The sequence below is a fragment of the Alternaria conjuncta genome, assembly GCF_024043145.1.
Source record: "Alternaria conjuncta strain BMP 0040 chromosome Unknown scaffold_1, whole genome shotgun sequence".
Classification (NCBI taxonomy): domain Eukaryota; kingdom Fungi; phylum Ascomycota; class Dothideomycetes; order Pleosporales; family Pleosporaceae; genus Alternaria; species Alternaria conjuncta.
In genome coordinates this window covers 2662736-2681873 of record NW_026250090.1, presented here as the reverse complement: position 1 = coordinate 2681873, position 19138 = coordinate 2662736, and the positions used below count along the sequence as shown (strand labels likewise).

The following is a 19138-nucleotide window of genomic DNA, read 5'->3' as shown; positions in this document are numbered from 1 at the left end:
AAGGCTGGCCAGGGCTTGAACAAACGATTGTCTTGGCAGGGACGTGTATCGCGAGTCTCACGGGCTCATCATTGGCCCAGGTTACCAGGCAGATGGCAGTTCAGCGGGGCTCAAGCGGTCGAGCGGTCTCGGGCCGCAGTGCGTTGCATTGTACGACGGCACATGTGAATCACGGACAATAGTCAGGGACGTGGTTGAGTCCGTCCTGAGGTGACGGTGGGTTGCTCAGGCGGTCTGTTCAAACAGTAAAAAATTGGTCACTTGAGAGTCACCTTCACTTCCCATCGGCCTGCCGCGATTGCACCGCCGCCTCCCACCCTTTCTCCCACTTATAACCCGCCTCCGCTCACCTCCCTCGAGACTTTCTTAACAACAGACTGAACTCTCGTCAACAGCAGTGCAGCCGACCGTCCTTCAACAGTCGTCCCTCTACTAGTAATATATCTACCCACGGACTCAGTCAACATGTCCACCGACTACATGATCAAGACCTCCGACACCGCCGCTGGCGCTACCTTTACGCCTGAGGTCACTCAAGCCGACAGCATTCGCAGCAAGATGTCTGTCGACAACCTCGTCGAGAGCCCGAGTGATTCTCCTGACATCACCTCGGCGCTCATACTTGCACCACCTTCCACTCCCAAGTCGACCAAGGAAGAGCCTTCATCGCCCACTGTCAAGACTCCTGACACCGTCATGACCGACCTCGTAAGTGCAAAGCCCCCCATCTGCACGCATCTCGCGCAATGTGCGGAGTCACCACTTCACCATTGAATCCACAGACTGACCGAGTATCAAATGAGTAAAGGCCGAGCCCGACGCCTCTGGTGATGAGTCTCTCGACGATGGCGAAGACGTACCCGACTCACAGCGCGAGTTCCTCTGCATGAACGACGAGCACACTCGCTGCATGACTGGCCAGTACACCAAGGACCTGTCGCGCAAGGTCATCTCCGACCACTTTGGCCGCAACAAGGCGTGTACCCGCGACGTCACCGACTGGCCTCTCTTCTGCCGCAAGCACTACCAACGCGCGACCTACAACAAGACCAAGTGGCAGATCCGCAAAGTGCAGCTCATCCTCCGCCAGTTCGAGGTAATCGAGAAGCAGTTCCCAGGCACCACCTACGACATCGCCTTCAAGAAGTCCGAGGAAGCGCGTCTAAACCACTACTCCCGTCAAGTCGCCGCCGGAGCCAAGAATGATCAAGCTGAGAAGAGTGTCCACCCCAAGATCGGCAAGCACTTCGAGGCGCCCATCGACGTCCTCCGCGAGCTAGACCAGTGGCTCGGCTTCAACAAGACGTACGCAGAAGTCAAGAAGATCGTCGACGTCATCCTCCAGATGCTCGAGGAGAAGGAGACCGAACAAGTCCCCTCCATCGAGTTCCTCCCCAAGCTCCCCGGCAAGACCCCGTCGCCCAAGAAGACACCAGCTAAGGCCCGCACACCCAAGTCGCCCAAGTCACCCAAGTCACCCGCCAAGTCGCCCAAGACACCTACCCGCGTCTCCAACAAAGGTTCTGTCAAGAAGACTTCAGCAAAGGCTTAGCTCTACTATAGCATCGCTGCGCCCAGCATCGCGACTACCGTCGCATCACGTCACTCCTTCATCCCATCGCCATTGCTTTCACGGTCTCTCAGCGGCTGAGCTACCGACACTCTAATCTTCCTTTGAGTGTCCTGGCAAAACGCACGCACTACCATCATCTTCACTACATTCACAGCATCTGCAATTTTCACTCTTTCGATTCACATGTCTGGCACCATCACGACTGTCTTCGCGCACACTACACGCTACTGTCGCCTCATGTATCAGCGTTTTCCAACGCAGGACACAAGACTGTTCGTATGGGCGATGGCCAAACATGTACTCACTCACGGCATGGGTGTTTCTTTTTTACTTCTATACCCTCATCTTGCGATGGCGACTTTGTCTTGTCTTGTCTCTTGCATTATAGGTAGATTTTGGGTGGCGTTTAGGCATAGGGTGTCTTTTTCTGGGGGACGGAGTCAGGGTGTGGGCATGGGTTCGGCCTCACTGGGTCTGTGGTATTATGGTTCATGGCTGGGGGCGTTGGGTATATACTACGGTAATCAAATTCAAATCTCTCGTTAGAAATATGTGTCCTTGCATTCCCCGCATTCCTCGTTGTGACATTGACGTTAACGTTACCGTTGGCATCGACATCGCCATCGACGTTGGCCCTCCATGCACTGTCGTCACTCACGTTACACACATCATCTGCAAACTCCCGTTCCTGCATATGCACACTGCACATGCACCATGCATCCCCGGACGGCTATTGCCTCGTCTGCATGTGTGTCACCGATACTGTCTACCGCCTGCCCCGCCGCACGGTGTATCGCTGTAGACGCACGCTCTTTGGTGTGTACCTGCATTTTGAGTCAGACTTCGGGGGCGGTCCTTTTTCGTTGTGACTGTGCCGCAGCGCGCTGCCGAGCTTGACTGGTTGGTGAGGCTGGCCCCCTCGTGCAGGCGCTTCTCCCCCACATGCAATGCATCCTAAGAGTCGGGCCGAGGGTGTGGCGCGGGGTTGTGTCTCACTGCGGTGTTTTGTCGCGTGATGGTGATGGGGAGAATTGAGGTAGATGTGTTGTGGTGATCGTTGCTGTATTTGCTATGCGAATGTGTTCTTTGATGAATGTCTCCGATGGCGTCTGAAGCCAGCTGCGGCATCTTACCGTAGCTCTGTCAGAACGTGGGAGTGAGAGAAGCCATCTGATGATGCAACTCACCTCATTACCCCAGGTGGTAACAATTGCGTATGAATAAAAGGGCTTCATCAAGTTGACCTGCTTGTATCTTACACCTACATCTACCCCATCTCGTGCAAACCTCTCGAGGTCTCCTACTGCTCCATAATCCCTCTGCCCCCTGCTCTCCAAGATGAGCGATAAGAACATCGAGCCCCGTGGGACTTGGAACGGCGATTTCTCATGGGACGGCTACTTCATGCGAATGCACATAAAGACAGTTACTCAGACGTATGACATGTACAACCCCAGCACTTGGCCGTTGGTGAGCCAGATTGTCGCAACAGAGAACAACTTCGACTACAGGAAGAGCAAGATCCCTCCGGAGTATCTGGTTTACGAACAGACACTCATCAAGGACATGGATGGGCTTCGACCTCTCCAAGGCCAGCGGGCCATTACCCGTCGAAAGAACCGAGTCATGAAGAACCTCTTTCGCTACTACCCGCTCAACTATGATCGCAATGGGGAGCTGAGAGCGCATCCGCATATACCATCTGACGAACTGGAGGAGTGGATGAGTCAAGTCAAGAAGAGCAACCCGATTGCGAAGAAAGAGGAGGACACCAAGGATGTGATAGTGGCCAGCAATGAGATTGAAGAGGTTACTGAGGATGCTTCGCCCGAAGCAGCAGCGATTCATGAGATCATGAAGATGTTGGACGACACAGATACAGTGCCCAACAGCAGAGTGACTGAACTGGAGGAAGAACTCGACAAGACCAAGAAAGAGAGCTTAGAAGCAGACATTAGAGCGGAGAGCGCGGAAAAGAAAATTACTGCAATGACAGCCAAGTACCAAACGGCCGTTCAAAGATTCTCCGTCCAGGTTGGAGAGGCGCTTTGTGAATACAAGGAACAATCGCACAAGCTCCTTTGCCAAGAGCGCATCAACCTCAGTACCCTGAAAGACATATTGGTGAAGAAGGAAGATGAGATCGCCAGCCTGCAATCGGACCTCAAGAAGAGTGGCGAGGACATTGCGACAGCGAAGCAGGAGACCAAGGTGGCAAAGCAGCAAATTTTCAAGATTTTAGAAGAGATGAAGAAGAAGAAACAGGGTACAGGTTTGCAGAAGAAGAGAGCGGAGGGGGATGGGGCAGAAGCAGCACGGAAGAAGCCGAAGATTGAGAGTTGCGAAATGCAGTAGCAACATGAGGGATGTGTGCGCGCGTCCGGTTCTTGGTTCCTGCGTATGCTGGCTCGTTCGGCAACACAGTTGGGAAATGCGACAGTCGGTGTGGAACCACCGAGTCACCAAAGATCTGGCTGCGGTAGAGTGACATCGGTCAGCCTGGTGGCTCTGTCTCCTACCTAGGTATCCTTATTTTCCATAGATTTACGGATCTTGCGGTCAATGCGAGAAATATACCAAGGTTCCATGACAACCAGTGGTGAAGATGACTCGAGGTGAAGGTGAACGAGGAGCGCTCGCCCTCTCACCGCGAATCTCCCAGACTAACCGAAAGGGCGGGTGTTTGATTACGACGAGCGACTCCTGCAGCTAGCAAAACCTCTCCTGCTTCTTCCAACTGACAACAGCAGCATTTTGCCCCTCGTCGCTCGTGAGAAACGCTAAAGGTAGGTCGAGCATGGGCGTCAACGCAGCAGAAATGGCTAACGCGACCGCGACACAAGATGCCATCTCTACCACGCTACGAGGGCACCTTCAGTTTCGTCTCTTCGAGGCTATATGCAAGCATCAAGCGCGCCATCCCTACCTACGACAAGGAAGACCCAAAGACCTGGCCATATGTCACTCTGTCGACAATCGAGAAACTCCGCCCTTTTCAAGGATATCCGGATCTGCCTACGGGCGTGGCTTACCAGCGGGAAGCAATGAAGCGATACGAAAACATGTACACACCACAAGAGCGAGCAATTGCCGCCTCTGTGAACGGTCCCTTGCACCAGCGGTACCCGTACAACTACGATCGATTTGACGAGCCGAAAGAGAAAGTCGGTATGTCGGGGGCGGAGTATCGGAGCTACATGGCGAGTATGACTCCAATGCCATCTACACCACGCAAGCGCGAGCGCGAAGAATGGGAGCAAGACATCCCCGACAGCGCAATCGACTGCTCCACACCCCATCCTCAAAGCCAGCCATCAGAGCCCGAATCCCCCACCCCAGCCACCAGACCCCAACCCCCCTCCCGCTGCCCCAACAAAACCTGCACCGAAACCCGCCGCGAAGCCGCCAGACTCCGCGGTACCCTCTTCGACAAAGACTCCCAGCTCCTCAGCTGCCAATCCGACCTCAAAGAATACGAGACAACCGAAAAGCTACGGCGACGAGCTTTGGAAGACGCGGAGTACGAGGTCGAGAAGGAGAAGCAACGGGCTGATGCTGCGGAGAGGGAGTGTATGCTGCGTATGGAGGGCAATATTAGGTTACAGCAGCGCGTGAGGGAGTTGGAGGGGAAGATGAAGCAGGCGCAGGATTTGGATGGGTATTGTGTTGAGTTGGAGGGGGAGATTGAGAGATTGAATAGGGTGCGGGAGGGGGAGGAAAAGGAGGAGTCTGATGATGGTGACGATGGTAGGTCGCGCAAGAGGATGCGGTCCGAGAGTTTGTAGGAGGTCGCATGTTTGGATGTCGCGGTCGCGTTCTCGCGATGCATGACTGCCGCGGAGACGCCGCACACGCGAGGTTTCGGCAGCGCTAGCCCGTTACGTTGCGAACGCCTTCCCCGCTCGATGCGTCATTGTCGTCAAATGTCAAGTGTAGTTATAAACTCCGCTCTGCGTCACTCGATTAGGCAAGATATTTGTTCTGGCATTGCTCTGGACCGATGCGCTGATTCTGGATTTGTCAGACCACGCCCTACAGCTACATCTGCATTGGTACACGACACGAGAAGAAAACCGCTCTAGGGCTTGATTACTACACTCCAAGAGAACGACTTGTACATGAAGTATCCCGGAGTCAACTCATCTTCCTGAGGTTCTGCGCAAACCGTTCAATCTTGGCTGTCAAACGGCACATTCATCGACATGGCGCTCCCAGCCACTACGCAGGTCGCGATTCTACTATCGATCTTCGTCTTACCCATTCTCACATACATCTATTTCACCAAGAATCAGCAAGTAAAGAGTAATGCTGGACCTTTGCCATCAGCGACTGAGATCACGGGACTCTTCATCCACCCCATCAAGTCATGCCACGGCATCAGCGTAAAGTCGGCAAAGCTCTTGCCAACAGGTCTCGATCTCGGTGCGCCTTTATTGTCAGATCGAAGAAATGTAACATGCTGACAGAGCCAGATCGCCAATGGATGTGGGTGAGCTACCCAAACTACGAGTTTCTGACGATCCGCCAAAACTCCAAGATGACACTGATTCGACCAACCTACGACGAAAAGACTGATACCCTTACCGTTACCGCACCTGCACCGAATTCGGTCGACGAGAAGTTGGAGTTCTCCATCCCGGCTCATCCATCTAAAGAATGGCTCGACGAGAATACCGAAGAGCACTCCGCAAAGATATGGAGTACTACGACGGGAACCCGCGTGTACTCTACGAAGATGACCGCTCCCTTCAACAGCTTCTTCGATAAGGAAGTACGGCTAGTGTACAAGCCCCCTGTCTCCGAAGACCCCAGACCTCTAGTATCGAACGGTGCACCAGGCGTCCTAGGAAGAGACGCATCGACCTGTTTCCCCGACCTGATGCCTGTGCTCGTAGGCAACCAATCCAGCATCGACGAACTCAACACGCGTCTCAAAGCCGCAGAAGGCCTCACAATCGACGTCCGCCGTTTCCGACCCAACATCCTTGTCAAGGGTGATGCTAACGCGCCCTGGGATGAAGATCGCTGGAAGACCATCAAGATTACACCCAATGCTGGTGATAAGCCAATCATTCTGGATATCACCCAGCGATGCGCGCGGTGCCAGGTGCCTAATGTACATCCTGATTCGGCGGAGAAGCACAAAACGCAGCCTTGGGATGCGCTCATGAAATATCGGAGGATCGACGAGGGGATTACATACAAGCCCTGCTATGGTATGCTCGCTGTGCCGAAGTCGGTTGGGGATCTCAGGGTTGGCATGAAGTTCGAGGTCACTGAGGTTACGGATAAGCATCGGTATATCGCTGGATTCTAGGGGGTGGAGCTTGACGGTTTGTGTCGAGGAACCCTTACTGGCTGTTGCGTATGTCGAGGAGTCTGACCGAATCCCATCACAGCGCAAGCCATTGCGACACAGTTGTCGTACGACTCTCCACAAACGTTGTACGGATAATCAGATCAGCACACAATTTCTCTGCTGTCAGCCTCGAAAATCAAAAGAAGCTAGCAGTAAGCTGCCCGATTTAGCCTTTGGAAGATCGCAGGTGCATCGATTTGCAGCTCCTGAAATCTCTTCAGATGATTGTTGGAGATGTTGCCCAAGCTACAGCAATCATAAGCGGATCCCCACGTAGTTCACATGCGAACAGCCATGTGCAGCGGCAATTATGACGAGTGTTCCTGATGATCCATCGGATCTGCAAAGCAAAGACTGCCGAAGCGGCTCCGCCTCTAGCCCGCGTTGAGATTAGCGACGCGACGCGACAGACAGGGGTGCACCTATCATCGTGTCCATGGCTGACTTTCTCTTGAACTCAACTTCCTTCTAAGAAATGTAAGGGTTACACTCGAGACGTTTCCAGCATGTTTCACGCAGCTATGGAGATGCCGTTGCGCGCGCGTGCGGAATGGCAGCGGCATTGTTTCGAAACAGAGAACTGCAACTCAGTGGAGATTACGCGCGTTCTTGATCGGACCGTGACGTGTGACGACGACTATCCGTGTTGAGACCCTGGCGTTTGGAACGCAGGGACACCAGACGGAAGGCACACAGAGGGGATACAGAAAGCGCGTCCCACCTGGCCGTCGACCAAGTATGACCAATTCCGCTTCGAGCGAGGGAGTCACAGGTCGTCGAATCGCTCATTCCTTTCCACACCCACCATGGCAGGCGATGCAATGCTGGCATTGCCAATGTCTCCGACACAGTCGCCCAAAGAGTTTGGAAGTGCCGCCGTGCAATGGGCGTGCACGCGAAGAGGGAGGATGATGGTCTTGACGATTGCACTTCTTACGGTTCTGCTTGGATTGACGGGTATGAGGAATCATGAGGTATGTTCAACCTCCACAGACACCAGAGACGACGACGTCGAGATATGCGACATACCCCACCAGACTTGAACGTCATCAGCGAGGTCTGAGCTAACTCCAACAGGCCATATCTTCACGATACCACAATTTCTCCTCGTACTACCCATGGCGGCCGTATCTCCAGCCCCTGCCCGACATCGTACACTCGCCGTTCAAGACCCCCTCGAACACGACGCTGCAGATCGAGAATGGCGAACTCGACCACGTCCCGCCGAAACTCAAGAAGACGACGCCGAACTTCCATCTCCTCATGCCTGCCGAGCGCGACACAGATGGTTTCTGCAAGACAACTCTATCTGCTATGCTTCTCCACTACCCTCCACCGACTGCGGTACAGCTACACAAGCCATACGAGTCGGACATCAAGTGGGACAGGGACACACTGAACAGCACGCTGCATTACCTGAGTAATGAGAAGCTGGTGAAGGACCATGACTTGGTTCTCATCGTGGACGGACAACAGTCGATGTTCCAGCTGCCAAGCGATGTGATTGTCACGCAGTACAAGAGGCTGTTGGCAGATGCCAACATGCGGCTGCTGAAGAAGTATGGCGTTAACAAGGATGGCTTCCAGAAGTTCAACCAGACGATCGTGTTTGGCGCAGAAAAGATCTGTGAGAACGATGATATGGCCTGCAAATACGTGCCTCAGTCGATACTCTCGGACAACACCTACGGAAGCGAGAACGGTCGACGCATATCAGATACCCCAGCGAAGTTCATCCACTCCAAAATGGTCATGGGTCCGGCCAGTGACTTGAAGATGCTTTACCAGTTTGCTCTGGAGAAATATATGGAGGGGAGAAGTCAGTCCCAGACGGTCCAGTCGGTATTCGCGACTCTCTTCGCCGAGCAGCAATTGGGCAGAGATGCGGAGGAAGTGGCATCGAAGCATACGGGTACCAAAGTCAAAGAATACCTCACGGGCAGAGCGAGCACGTCAGAAGCCAAGCGAAGACTGGAGCATGCCAGCGCTGAGTTCTCGAACACTACACGTCATGAATTTTCTGTCGGTTTGGACTATACCCACGCGCTCTTCCAACCTCTGGACTACTGCGTCGAAGACGAACTTGCGCCTCTTCTACACGACAACTCGACCGACTTATCGCAATACAGTCGCTCCGACTCAGACGCCCGTTATCTCTCCCTCCCCACCGCCCTCAACGAGACCAAGACCCCATTCTGGCGCCCCGACTTCGTCGAGCACAACCCGTCTCCCAACGAAAAGCCAGCATACATTGACAACCTAGAGTTTACGCTCGAACTCGATGGCTTGCCCAGCCGGAAACTACCCTGGGATAGCATTCCATTGATCCAGAACACATACTCCGGTTCGGTTCCCGCCATTATCTTGGGCAGCTCTTCGCACTCGAGCGGCGAGCGTCCACCAGCTGCTAACATAACCTGGGATAACCTGTGGTACTCAGACCACAAACGTGCCATGCTGAGAAACTACTTCCGTGCGCCCCAGTCTTCAGACGGGTACCACAACCACCTCGTTGGCGGCGATCGCTACTGGGACAACCGCGGCGGACGAGGTGGCATATGGACCGAAGCCGAGCAAATCTGGCTACCCTGGGGCGAAGTCGATGGCGTTTGCGGCACCCTACCCCAACTCAAAGAAGTCTTCAACGATGGCAAGGGTGTGTGGCTCCATGAGCTCGAGCAAAATAACGAGCAAGGCCGCCTTAACGAACAAGAGGAGCATCGGCAAAAGCAAGAAGAAGCGCGACTTAAGGATATAGAGGAGTTGGTCAAGTTGGAACAGGAAGCTAAAGAGAAGAACGAGCAGAAGGAGAAAGAGAGTATCGACTTTGAGAAGTTGAAAGAGCTCCAGGATTTGGAGGCTACAGAGGAGAAGAAGGTCGAGAGGAGGAGGAAGAGATGGAATGTTGTGGAGGAGTGTGTAAGATATTGTTAGAGTGTGGGGTCTCTTTTATCTGTTATATATCCCGGGCTTTCGCCGTCCTTTTCTTTTTATGTTTGTTGGACGGATGGGTCTGTTGTGCGATAGTGAATGCCGCTCTAGGCGCAATTTCATGATGTTTCTCGAGTGTTGTAGCATCGCCCAGTCACTTTTGTTTTGTTTCTTGTGGTCTTAGTTGGAAGCGTCGGAAATCGTCTGGAAGAGACAGAACGTAAGACACGAGAGTCAAAAATAAGCCAGGATCACGAACCTGAGAAATTATAAAAAGGGCAAGTTTGTCCACTTCCTGAGATTACGCACAACTTCATCATGACTGACCAGCCTTACGTGGAAATAATCATCGATGCATCCAGCCTGCCGGTACGTGTCACATGTCTCGCAGCCTCCCCGTTCATAGACAGATGCTAAGAGGATCTAGTACACCGATAAACTCGTTCATCGCAGCTCCGAAGCTGACGATCTTCCTGGAGCACTGGAAAAAGTAATGCGTGCAACTCTCAAGCCATACCTGCCGAATGAGGAGCATTCGGGACTGCACTCTTGGCGCCTGCAGGTGGTGGCCGTAGTGCCCGTGGTTAGCCACCGTACGATGGACCCTATGGCCAGGTTCAAGACCGACCTAGCCAAGCTTCAGGACCACCGAATTGTGGCTTTGAACGCGCGTAGCGAGAGGGTACGATTTTACAGCAGTGAGTGGTTTAGTTGAAGTTGTTGTCATCCCCAGATCGGATTAAACTAACAGCGTACAGAAAAGCTGGAGGAACTGACCAACGACCCGGCATGCCTGTTGGTCCTCCTAGTTCCCGCATCGCCAGGTTCAGCACTAGGCTTCCAAAGCAACAGCAAGGTGAAGCGAGTCGACTATCTGCCTGGATACATCCCCGTCAATGCAGGCAACCAGCGCATCGAAATCACCATCATCCCACGCCCGCCAGATTTTTTCCGCGACGAATACCACGCTCACAAAGCGAACAATAACGGGGTAAACAGCTGCAACAGCTTTCATCTAGGTTACAGATGTATGAGCGTACCGTGTCGATTCGATCATGGCGACATAACCGAAAACATGCGGATCTGGTTGCGGTACATGTGTCAGAGCAAACCCTGCGGCAATGGTGATTTCTGCCGTCAAATTGATTGTTATCTTGGGCATTCTTGTCGCCGGAAAGGTTGTACAGGTAAGGAAGAGACATGCAAGTACGGAGAAGGTACGAATCATCCGTTTGACCACGAAGTTCACCATTGGGAGATGGCGTGCACAGCTCGATACTGGAGTGACAGGGTTTGGTGCGGTCGCATCACTCGATGAATATGGTAAGGGGATGAGGGATACCAGGAAGCGATATGGTGGGTGTGCGGACACCGGGTGTGGGTTTGATAGGGCTTGGGGTATCTCACATAGTTCTGGGTGTTCGACGGCAGAGTGGATACGTAGGGTAGGCAACTACGGTAGCCACGTTTTGCAACAAGCGAAAGACCTCCGAGGATACGTTGCTACCCTGGTTGGGAAACAGAAAGAGTGAGGTATCCTAAAAATCCTCAAAAGAAGTTCAGTTGATACCATTAGGAGAGACATGACTGGCCAACCCACTTAACTCAACCACGGAAAGACATGAGCAATATGCCACAACACCAACTCGACACCAAATATATATTTGACATGCCGCACATACTTCTAAGCATCACAGATCTTCTCAACTCCAAGACATCTCACTACTACTTCTCTTAACTAAAATCGTCAAGCACTACCGTAGCCCTTTCCTAAAATGTCTACCACACCACCCAAAACCGGCCTACCCACCACCCGCCACCTCCACACCCCAAACTTCTCCATAACCCCTCTCCACGCAGAAGCCCTGTCAAACATCTACGCCCCCATCAGGAAAAACCTTTTCCTCTCCAAACCCCCGTCCTGGAAAACAGACTCCGTCGCATCGCCCCCAAAATGGAAGGGCGAAAAACACATCTACAAAGACTCCGCTTACTACACCCTCGACCCCCGCGGCATACTCCCCTCCAAAAAGATGCAAGCAGCAGGCCTAGTCGAAATGCCCTTCCAAGCCCCCTCCACCTTCCCCCGCCTCCTAATAAAAAAGACCGAATACCGCGACGGCCCCATATACCCTCAATTCGGCGATTTCCGCATCGACAAACTGGTTCGGTATGAGAAGGCCAATGTACCGGCTAGTTGCTCTTCCATCGGCACAAGCTGGACGAGAAACGGCATTCAGGGAGCGGGATTAGTACCGGAAATGGGCAATATACTGTCTAATCCAAATATCAGGAAAGACCAGTTCCCGGCGCCGTTTTGCGAGTCGCCGGATGAGCAGTTTAGGATGTGGTTTGTGAGGAATATGGGGATGGTGGGGTGGGGGGAGTGGGAGGCGGGGGTTGAGGTGGAGAGGGTTTTGAACAGGGGGAGCTGGGAGGGGGTGGAGGGTGTTGAGGAGAAGGAGGAGGCGGAGAGGTGTTTGAGGTGTCCTTTGGCGAGAGAGATTAGGAAGAGGTTGGAGGAGATCGAGCGGAGGAAGAAAGAGAGACGGCAGGGTAAGATTCAGAGGGCGGTGGAAAGGAAGAGCAGGAGCGAGGAAGTGAGGGATGATGCTTCCCTGTCGACAATGGAAGAGGAACCTGTGAAGCAGGGGAGCTATCCCGTTGAACGACGCGGAAAGTGGAGTTGGATAAAGAAGTTCTTTTGGTGGACATGGTTCCCATCCTAGCATCCATCCTACATAGCAAGTAACGCAACCAACCCCTCACATAACCTTCGGCTGACTCTCCGCAAGTTTAATCTTCCCCGCCTCATCATAAACAATCTCCCTAATCTTAACACACCGCAGATGATTAACCCCCTTGCTCAAACTACTATCATGGTAAAACAAATACCACTTCCCCTTGAACTCCGCAATACTGTGATGCGTCGTCCACCCAATCACCGGCTCCAGAATGCGTCCGCCGTAGGTAAACGGTCCAAGCGGGCTATCTCCAATCGCATAGCAAAGGAAGTGCGTATCCCCCGTCGAGTACGAGAAGTAGTACTTCCCACCATACTTGTGCATCCACGCCGCCTCAAAGAACCTCCTGTCGTGGTCCTCCGCCTGGATAGGCTGGCCCGCCTCATCAAGGATAACAACATCCTTAACCTCCGAGGTGAAAGTCGTCATATCATCCGACAGCTTCGCTACTTTCGCACACAGAGCCGGTCCAGACGACGCCTCCATAGTCTCATAGTCCTCGCGGACAAACTCCCCCGTCTTCCAACACTGCAACTGCCCACCCCAAATCCCGCCAAAATACAAATACGCCTCCCCATCCTCATCCACAAAACTCGCCGGATCAATACTGAAACTCCCCTTGATAGGTTCAGCCTCCGGTTTAAACGGGCCCTCTGGCTTCTCGCCGCTCGCAACGCCGACGCGGAAGATACCCTCCTTATCGCGGGCCGGGAAGAAGAGATAGTATTTCCCGTTCTTGGTTGCGGCGTCAGGGGCCCAGAGTTGTTTTTGCACCCAAGGGATGTCTTCTTGCTTGAGGGCTACGCCGTGGTCGGTGACGGGGCCGCCGACTTCTTCCATGCTGAAGACGTGGTAGTCGTTCATGTCGTATTGGTCGCCGTTGTCGTTGTCGGCGATGTCTGTCTCGCGGTCGTGCGAGGGGTAGACGTAGAGTTTGCCATTGAAGACGTGGGCCGAGGGGTCGGCGGTGAAGACGTGGGTTACGATTGGTTCTTTGTCTGCCATGATTGTTTGTTTTGGTATGTTTGTATGTGTTTCAGTTCTGGTTGATGTTGAGATGATTTGATTGAGTTGAACTGAAAAAAGCAGCAATGTTATATAGCTATACGTTGCCCTTCCCCATGGGCCCTTATGAATGGAGGGGTAGTCTGCCCCACGATGCCGCCAGCCGCTCTGCTATTTACCCGGCGGGACGGCTATCCTGAAGCCAAGCAAATTGCAGTTGGATCCAAGACGGTCATACCACTTAGTATTGCTCAATCGCGGTACAATGGTGTCCGCTGTGGATGAAGAGATGGGATGGAAGTTCGGCGTGCTGTTTAGCCGTCTATTCTTCCGCCCGCACAAGCGCGTGCTTCTAGTGCTAACTGCTAATCTGCCTCGGGTCGGCGGGCGTCATGCGCTGCAACCGCGGGAGTCAAGTTCGCGCAAGATGCAGATCCAGGGTGCGGGTGACATGCAGGGTAAGAAGTTGTTACGTGTATCCAAAGATGACTTTGTAGGGTTCCTGCTTTTTATACCATGACCGATATCTATATTACTACAATTACACATGCAGAACCGTGAAGACATCCAATGACGTCGCAACCTGGAAGCTGCATCAGGGGTATTAAATGCTCAGCCCAAACGCCATCGCTACCCAAGAACGTGATATTTCTTCTTCCTCGACAGCAGTGGCTGGGGTTTTGGCGCACTTCTACCTGTCAAGATCTCGATACCGCCGTCCATATTCGGCGGGCTGCGTGCAGCAGTGCGAAACGCACTCGAGATCCTCATACCAAGAACTGAACTAGACGTGCGTCGGCGTGAAGTTGCCGCATGGGTAGGAACGGACTGGGTCTCTTTCAAAGTGAACTCCTGCAGCTCTTCGACAACGTCATGAAGGTCCCGGCGTCTGCCCTCTCCTTGGCAACGGGCCGCTCTAGGACACGTCAGCACACCTGCAAACTCAAGCCAGCGACAAAGCGCCAGGCTCAGGTCTGTAGAGTCTGGTACAACTTCATGGTCTTGTTCCGCACATCGGCACACTGCTGCAGCGCAGTGATGTGCTTTTCTTGCGCAAGCTTCCATGTTTCCATGACACTTTCATCCTCTTCCATCTTGGCCATGTAGCTCGCAAACCCAATTCCCCTGGTAGTCTCGCCGCGCTGGTGGATGAAGTGATGATCTAAATCCTCCATCTCGCTGCTCCGCGCAGCAAAGTGGCTAGTAAGGGTTTGACAGTACGCTCTGTAGGATTTGACATAAACGCCCATGTGGTCGAAGTACGTGTTTACGGAAGCCACATCCAGCTTGGTAGGTGGAATAGGTGCACGAGGTATATCTGGATACTTAAGATTCTTTGCAGCGTTTGCCTTGATGGGATGTGAGTTGGATGCGCCGGAAGGAAAAGGGAGAGCATCCATTACAGATCCCAAGCCGGAAAGTCCGTTGTTTTGAGGCTCCACGACCGGATTGATCAAGTCTGGACCAAGACCGTTCAGTCCTTCGGCTGGTGGTTTTGCAGTGGTCGCAGAAGAAGGTGCAGTAGCAGAGCCATTCGGTGTCGCCTGTGCACCTGCCGTGTTCAGTCTTGGTGATGTACGCGTTCCCTTCTTTGCGGGCTTCGCGCTTGGTGGTGGGACAGGGTCGATATCCATGGCATCTACATCACCATTGGCTGGCTCTTCTGCAAAGGCCTGGTACTTGGACCTCGCCGAGTCGCTTGATTCCTGTGGCTTCGACGCCCCGTTCTGCTGTACCGAAGCCTTTCGCGCAGCCTTTGGACGTTTCGTAGCCTCTGATGGCCGACGCGGCGATGTCTCCTTCTCCTGATTGTATACCCAGTTCGGATCCTTGAACGTCTCTTGCCAGGCTTGAGGACTGAACTTGGCAGTGTGTGGCGCCATCTTAGGTGGGGCGAAGTTGACGCCAGGCGGTGGACCCGGTGGAGGAGGAGGTATTGGCTGTCCGTTGGGCGCAACGGGAGGCGGCTCCATCGGCCGCGTGCTGAAGGGGTTGCGGTCTGCCGCATTTCGCTGTGATCTGCCGCGGGTTGGAGAGGCTCGGCCTTTTCCGTTGGCACCTTTTTGCATGTTAGGAGCAAAGTAACTGCCACTGCCTTCGAACTTGCCATGCCAGTCCGAAGGCGAGAATTTCAAGTTGATGCTTTCTTCACTCCTGCTCTTGAAGCTGTTGGGTATGTTCCCTGGCACGCCGTTGCTCTGTCGTTTCGGATCAGGGGTCGTGAAGTTGCCTTCTGACCAGGTCGGCGGAGGCGGTCTTGTAGTTTGAGGTGGTGGAGGAGGGTCACGGTGTTTGTTGCCAATGTTGGACGCTTCCGAGTCGGATTCTTCGTCGCTAGAGTCGGGATATCCATGAGCGAATGGGTTCGGCTTCGCGCTGGCCTTCTTCCCTTGTGTTCTGCGACCCGAGTCCGAGAAGGCGCCGCCATCTTGCGAATAACTTGCTCGGTGCGAGTGTGTTGGCGAGTTGCGCACACTGGACGACCTCCCAAGGCCTTCGAACATGGAGGTACGCTCGCCTGCTACATGGGAGTGATATGGTGTGCGAACGCGGTTGGCCTCGGAGTATGGGACGTCGTCGGCATGGCTATCCATATCAGGAGTCGTGGACATGGGTGGGGTTGGAGCCGGACGGGCATAGTTCCTATACGCTGACCGTGCCTGGCCTTCATCGACGCCTGGTGTTGATGGGTCGAACCCAGTCTTGGACGATGGGACCCTGGTGCTCTGACTGCGGCCAAAGGGGGTGCCATTGGGGTTGTTCTGCGGATTGGTGTGCGGACTGCTCTGGGCGCTTGGGTTGTGCTGCCGAGGGTCCTCACCCCGTGGCTGCTTCATCTTCTGCCATGCCGTGAAGACATTCGCGCGAGCCTCTGCATCCCTGGCCTTTGTGTCCGGTCGCTGCGCTGTTGGTGGTGCGCGGAAGTTTCTGCCTGAGAACCTGTCCGCACCGGTATTGTATGTGCTGTGATGTTGCTGCGGTGGGGGAGGGCGCTGGGCTTGCGGCTGCGGTTTCGGCGGAGGTGCGCGATAGTACGAGCCTTGTGGGGTGGTTGTCGTGTATGCATTTCTCGGAGGCGGCGGCGGTCTCGTTCGCGGTGTGTTGGGCGTGTGGCCTGGAGCAGATACATTGCGGTATTTCCTTCTATCGGCGTCGTACTTGGCTCGTAGGCTGGCATCGCATAGTATCTCGTGTGCGGCCTGGATCTCTTGGAAGCGGACGACGAATTCGGCTTCGCGCCCGGGGTTTCGATCTGGGTGGTACTGTAGCGCCAGCGTTCGGAAAGCCTTGCGGATCTCGTTCTCGCTGGCCGTCGGGGATACCTTCAGGTCGGCATAGTAGTTGCGCGTGGCATCGGCTTTGACCATAGCGGCGGTGTTCGCGAAGAGAGGGGAGTGAAGAGGCTGGCGGGAGGTTGCACAGTGCGCGCACTCTGCCCTTGTAGGCAGCTCTAGTCGTCAAGCAGCCTGGTGGGGGTTGCCCGTTGACTGCCTTGTCGTGTGGCAGGGCAGTGCTGCTCAGATGATGCTGGCTGCGCGTGGACGTCGGAACATGGTAATGGAAGCTGAACCACGGAAGCTGCAAAAGTCTGGATTAATCACTCTGTCAGCCGCATGTCGTCAGTGTTGCAGAGAGTGTGGTTACCCTTTGCGTCTATTGGAGCTGCAGTCGCTTGTTGCGCTGGCGAGGTGCTCTGCATGTGTTTTGGGCTGATGTTTTGGCTGAGAGGGGCCTACGGCAACGCTTAGCAACGCCCGACCTGGCCACGAGAAGAACCCTGTATTAATTCCTTCTGGGCTCTCGAATATCATCTATGTCGCAATCGTCCAAGCATGCACGGAAACGTTCACAGCAAGTACAGCGCATTAATCTGGGTTTTGCCGTACGTCTGACGTCGATGGTGCAGCTGTCTTACCAATACCGGTACCGGTCAGCCACCCATGTGAAAGTCCTGTATTCGTTCTTGGCTATAGCAAGGCATACTCGCTTCTCCGAACATGGTCCATACGACGCCCTCCTCAACCGCAGCAGCGTCTTCACATTTGATCCCCGACATTTCACATTGCAACAGATAAAAACTGAAGTGTTGTCTTCGTAAAGATCATGAATCCGGTATGATTTTGAAAGTCCTGACAGCTTTTTTGCTGCTAGGAAGCTACGTAGCCCAGGACACCCTATGCCATTCACGCCAGCCCATACGCTGAAAACAATCGACCAGACGTTGCACCAAGCACACCATATGCTCAATGCATTTAACGGTAGCGCCAGAGGGAGAGGGTGTTGTGCCTCTTCCAGGTCTTCCTCCTTCCAGCAGTGGTGTTGTTGAACTTGTGTCCACGGCCGAGACCACGGCTCTTCTTGCCGGTGGCGGTGAGACCACGAGCCTCGCGGTGCTTGTGGACGGCCTTTGTGATCCAGTTGATGCGAGGATCGCGGCGGATGGCCTTGTGCTGGGGGTCGACGCAGATGACCTCGTAGTACTTGTAGGTCGAGTCCTGGTTGATCCAGTAGGAGTTGAGCACGCGCAAGTTGGCGCAGCGGCGGCCGATACGCTCCTCAGCGGTGGACTTGAGAGAGCGCTGGTACTTGAGCTGGTTGATACCCTGGTTGGTAGGCTTTCCTGTTCGATTGTCAGTTTTTCGTTCCATAGCGATCCGATTGCATGATGCGTACCGTAGGTGGCGCCCCTAGAACACGATGTTAGCATAGTCCTCGTATCCAAGATCTCGGTTGTACGTACTTGGGAGCCTGCCTCTTGCGACCTCCACGGCGGACGCGGATGCGGTAGATAACGTAACCCTGCTTGGCCTTGTATCCGAGACGGCGGGCCTTGTCGGGGCGCGAGGGGCGGCTTGCGCGGTGGATGACCTTAAGTTGGCGAAGCTATCGATGCACTCTCAGCAAAGTTCAACGAGTACACCAATTGAGACATGGGTCTCGGGATAATCATACCTCCCAGCACTGTTGCAATGTTAGCAGAGTCCTTTGTCCAGCTCAATCGGTTATACGTACGCGAACGCGCATCAAGAAGCGCATCATGTCCGACTGCTTCTTCTTCTGAAGTTCTTCGACATCTACGGCGGATCAGCTACGAGCGGGCAATTGCGGTGTTCGGTGTGCGCTTACACTTGAGGGCACCCATCTGCGGTATTGTTAGTATAGAGTCGGCGAGATTCAGCAATATTGGAGGGACGTACCTTGACTGTTGGTTAGTAGATTGTCGACGCTGTCGTGCTGGAGGTTGCGAAAAGATGATACGACAGGTATTTCGCACTGTGTGGGCGGGGCCGTGCGAGGCGCTAGCTTGACGAGGCAACGCGCAGCCTGACACGAGTCGGTCAGAAGAACATGGCCCCGCCGAGCCTGACGGAGGAGATGCGAACACCAAATCTTGGGAAAGTGCAGAGGCGATGTTCTCGTCTGACTGCATGCGACGAGAGGAGAACGATGAAGCTTGCAGATCTGTACTTTCATTCATGAGCCATATTCTGTACTTGCTCTTGCGTGGGTTGGACGCTGGTGTTC

The 19138-nt window shown here is 54.0% G+C and overlaps 10 protein-coding genes across 10 annotated transcripts; 7 read left to right on the top strand and 3 right to left on the bottom strand.

The window, feature by feature from the left end:
- Positions 1-465: 465 nt before the first annotated feature.
- Positions 466-1552, top strand: J4E85_000935 (uncharacterized protein; the record flags this gene model as incomplete). Its single annotated transcript, XM_051465224.1, has 2 exons — positions 466-708; positions 809-1552. 2 exons carry the CDS (start codon positions 466-468, stop codon positions 1550-1552), a joined length of 987 nt encoding a protein of 328 aa, XP_051331745.1.
- Positions 1553-2911: 1359 nt separating this feature from the next.
- Positions 2912-3928, top strand: J4E85_000934 (uncharacterized protein; the record flags this gene model as incomplete). The annotated part of the gene is made up of 1 exon (XM_051465223.1): positions 2912-3928. The coding sequence occupies one exon, from the start codon at positions 2912-2914 to the stop codon at positions 3926-3928; it is 1017 nt and encodes a 338-aa protein (XP_051331744.1).
- A 488-nt stretch (positions 3929-4416) lies between these two features.
- Positions 4417-5188, top strand: J4E85_000933 (uncharacterized protein; the record flags this gene model as incomplete). The annotated part of the gene is made up of 2 exons (XM_051465222.1): positions 4417-5143; positions 5172-5188. 2 exons carry the CDS (start codon positions 4417-4419, stop codon positions 5186-5188), a joined length of 744 nt encoding a protein of 247 aa, XP_051331743.1.
- A 587-nt stretch (positions 5189-5775) lies between these two features.
- Positions 5776-6890, top strand: J4E85_000932 (uncharacterized protein; the record flags this gene model as incomplete). The annotated part of the gene is made up of 2 exons (XM_051465221.1): positions 5776-5995; positions 6046-6890. 2 exons carry the CDS (start codon positions 5776-5778, stop codon positions 6888-6890), a joined length of 1065 nt encoding a protein of 354 aa, XP_051331742.1.
- Positions 6891-7738: 848 nt separating this feature from the next.
- Positions 7739-9866, top strand: J4E85_000931 (uncharacterized protein; the record flags this gene model as incomplete). The annotated part of the gene is made up of 2 exons (XM_051465220.1): positions 7739-7906; positions 8010-9866. 2 exons carry the CDS (start codon positions 7739-7741, stop codon positions 9864-9866), a joined length of 2025 nt encoding a protein of 674 aa, XP_051331741.1.
- A 315-nt stretch (positions 9867-10181) lies between these two features.
- J4E85_000930 (uncharacterized protein) lies at positions 10182-10897 on the top strand (the record flags this gene model as incomplete). Its single annotated transcript, XM_051465219.1, has 4 exons — positions 10182-10232; positions 10291-10545; positions 10615-10854; positions 10883-10897. The coding sequence occupies 4 exons, from the start codon at positions 10182-10184 to the stop codon at positions 10895-10897; spliced, it is 561 nt and encodes a 186-aa protein (XP_051331740.1).
- A 741-nt stretch (positions 10898-11638) lies between these two features.
- Positions 11639-12474, top strand: J4E85_000929 (uncharacterized protein; the record flags this gene model as incomplete). The annotated part of the gene is given in 2 exon segments (XM_051465218.1): positions 11639-12419; positions 12431-12474. The coding sequence occupies 2 exon segments, from the start codon at positions 11639-11641 to the stop codon at positions 12472-12474; spliced, it is 825 nt and encodes a 274-aa protein (XP_051331739.1).
- Positions 12475-12628: 154 nt separating this feature from the next.
- J4E85_000928 (uncharacterized protein) lies at positions 12629-13612 on the bottom strand (the record flags this gene model as incomplete). The annotated part of the gene is made up of 1 exon (XM_051465217.1): positions 12629-13612. One exon carries the CDS (start codon positions 13610-13612, stop codon positions 12629-12631), a length of 984 nt encoding a protein of 327 aa, XP_051331738.1.
- Positions 13613-14580: 968 nt separating this feature from the next.
- Positions 14581-16980, bottom strand: J4E85_000927 (uncharacterized protein; the record flags this gene model as incomplete). The annotated part of the gene is made up of 1 exon (XM_051465216.1): positions 14581-16980. The coding sequence occupies one exon, from the start codon at positions 16978-16980 to the stop codon at positions 14581-14583; it is 2400 nt and encodes a 799-aa protein (XP_051331737.1).
- An 885-nt stretch (positions 16981-17865) lies between these two features.
- On the bottom strand, positions 17866-18755 carry RPL15 (60S ribosomal protein L15; the record flags this gene model as incomplete). The annotated part of the gene is made up of 5 exons (XM_051465215.1): positions 17866-18233; positions 18287-18300; positions 18354-18496; positions 18626-18687; positions 18740-18755. The coding sequence occupies 5 exons, from the start codon at positions 18753-18755 to the stop codon at positions 17866-17868; spliced, it is 603 nt and encodes a 200-aa protein (XP_051331736.1).
- Positions 18756-19138: the final 383 nt, after the last annotated feature.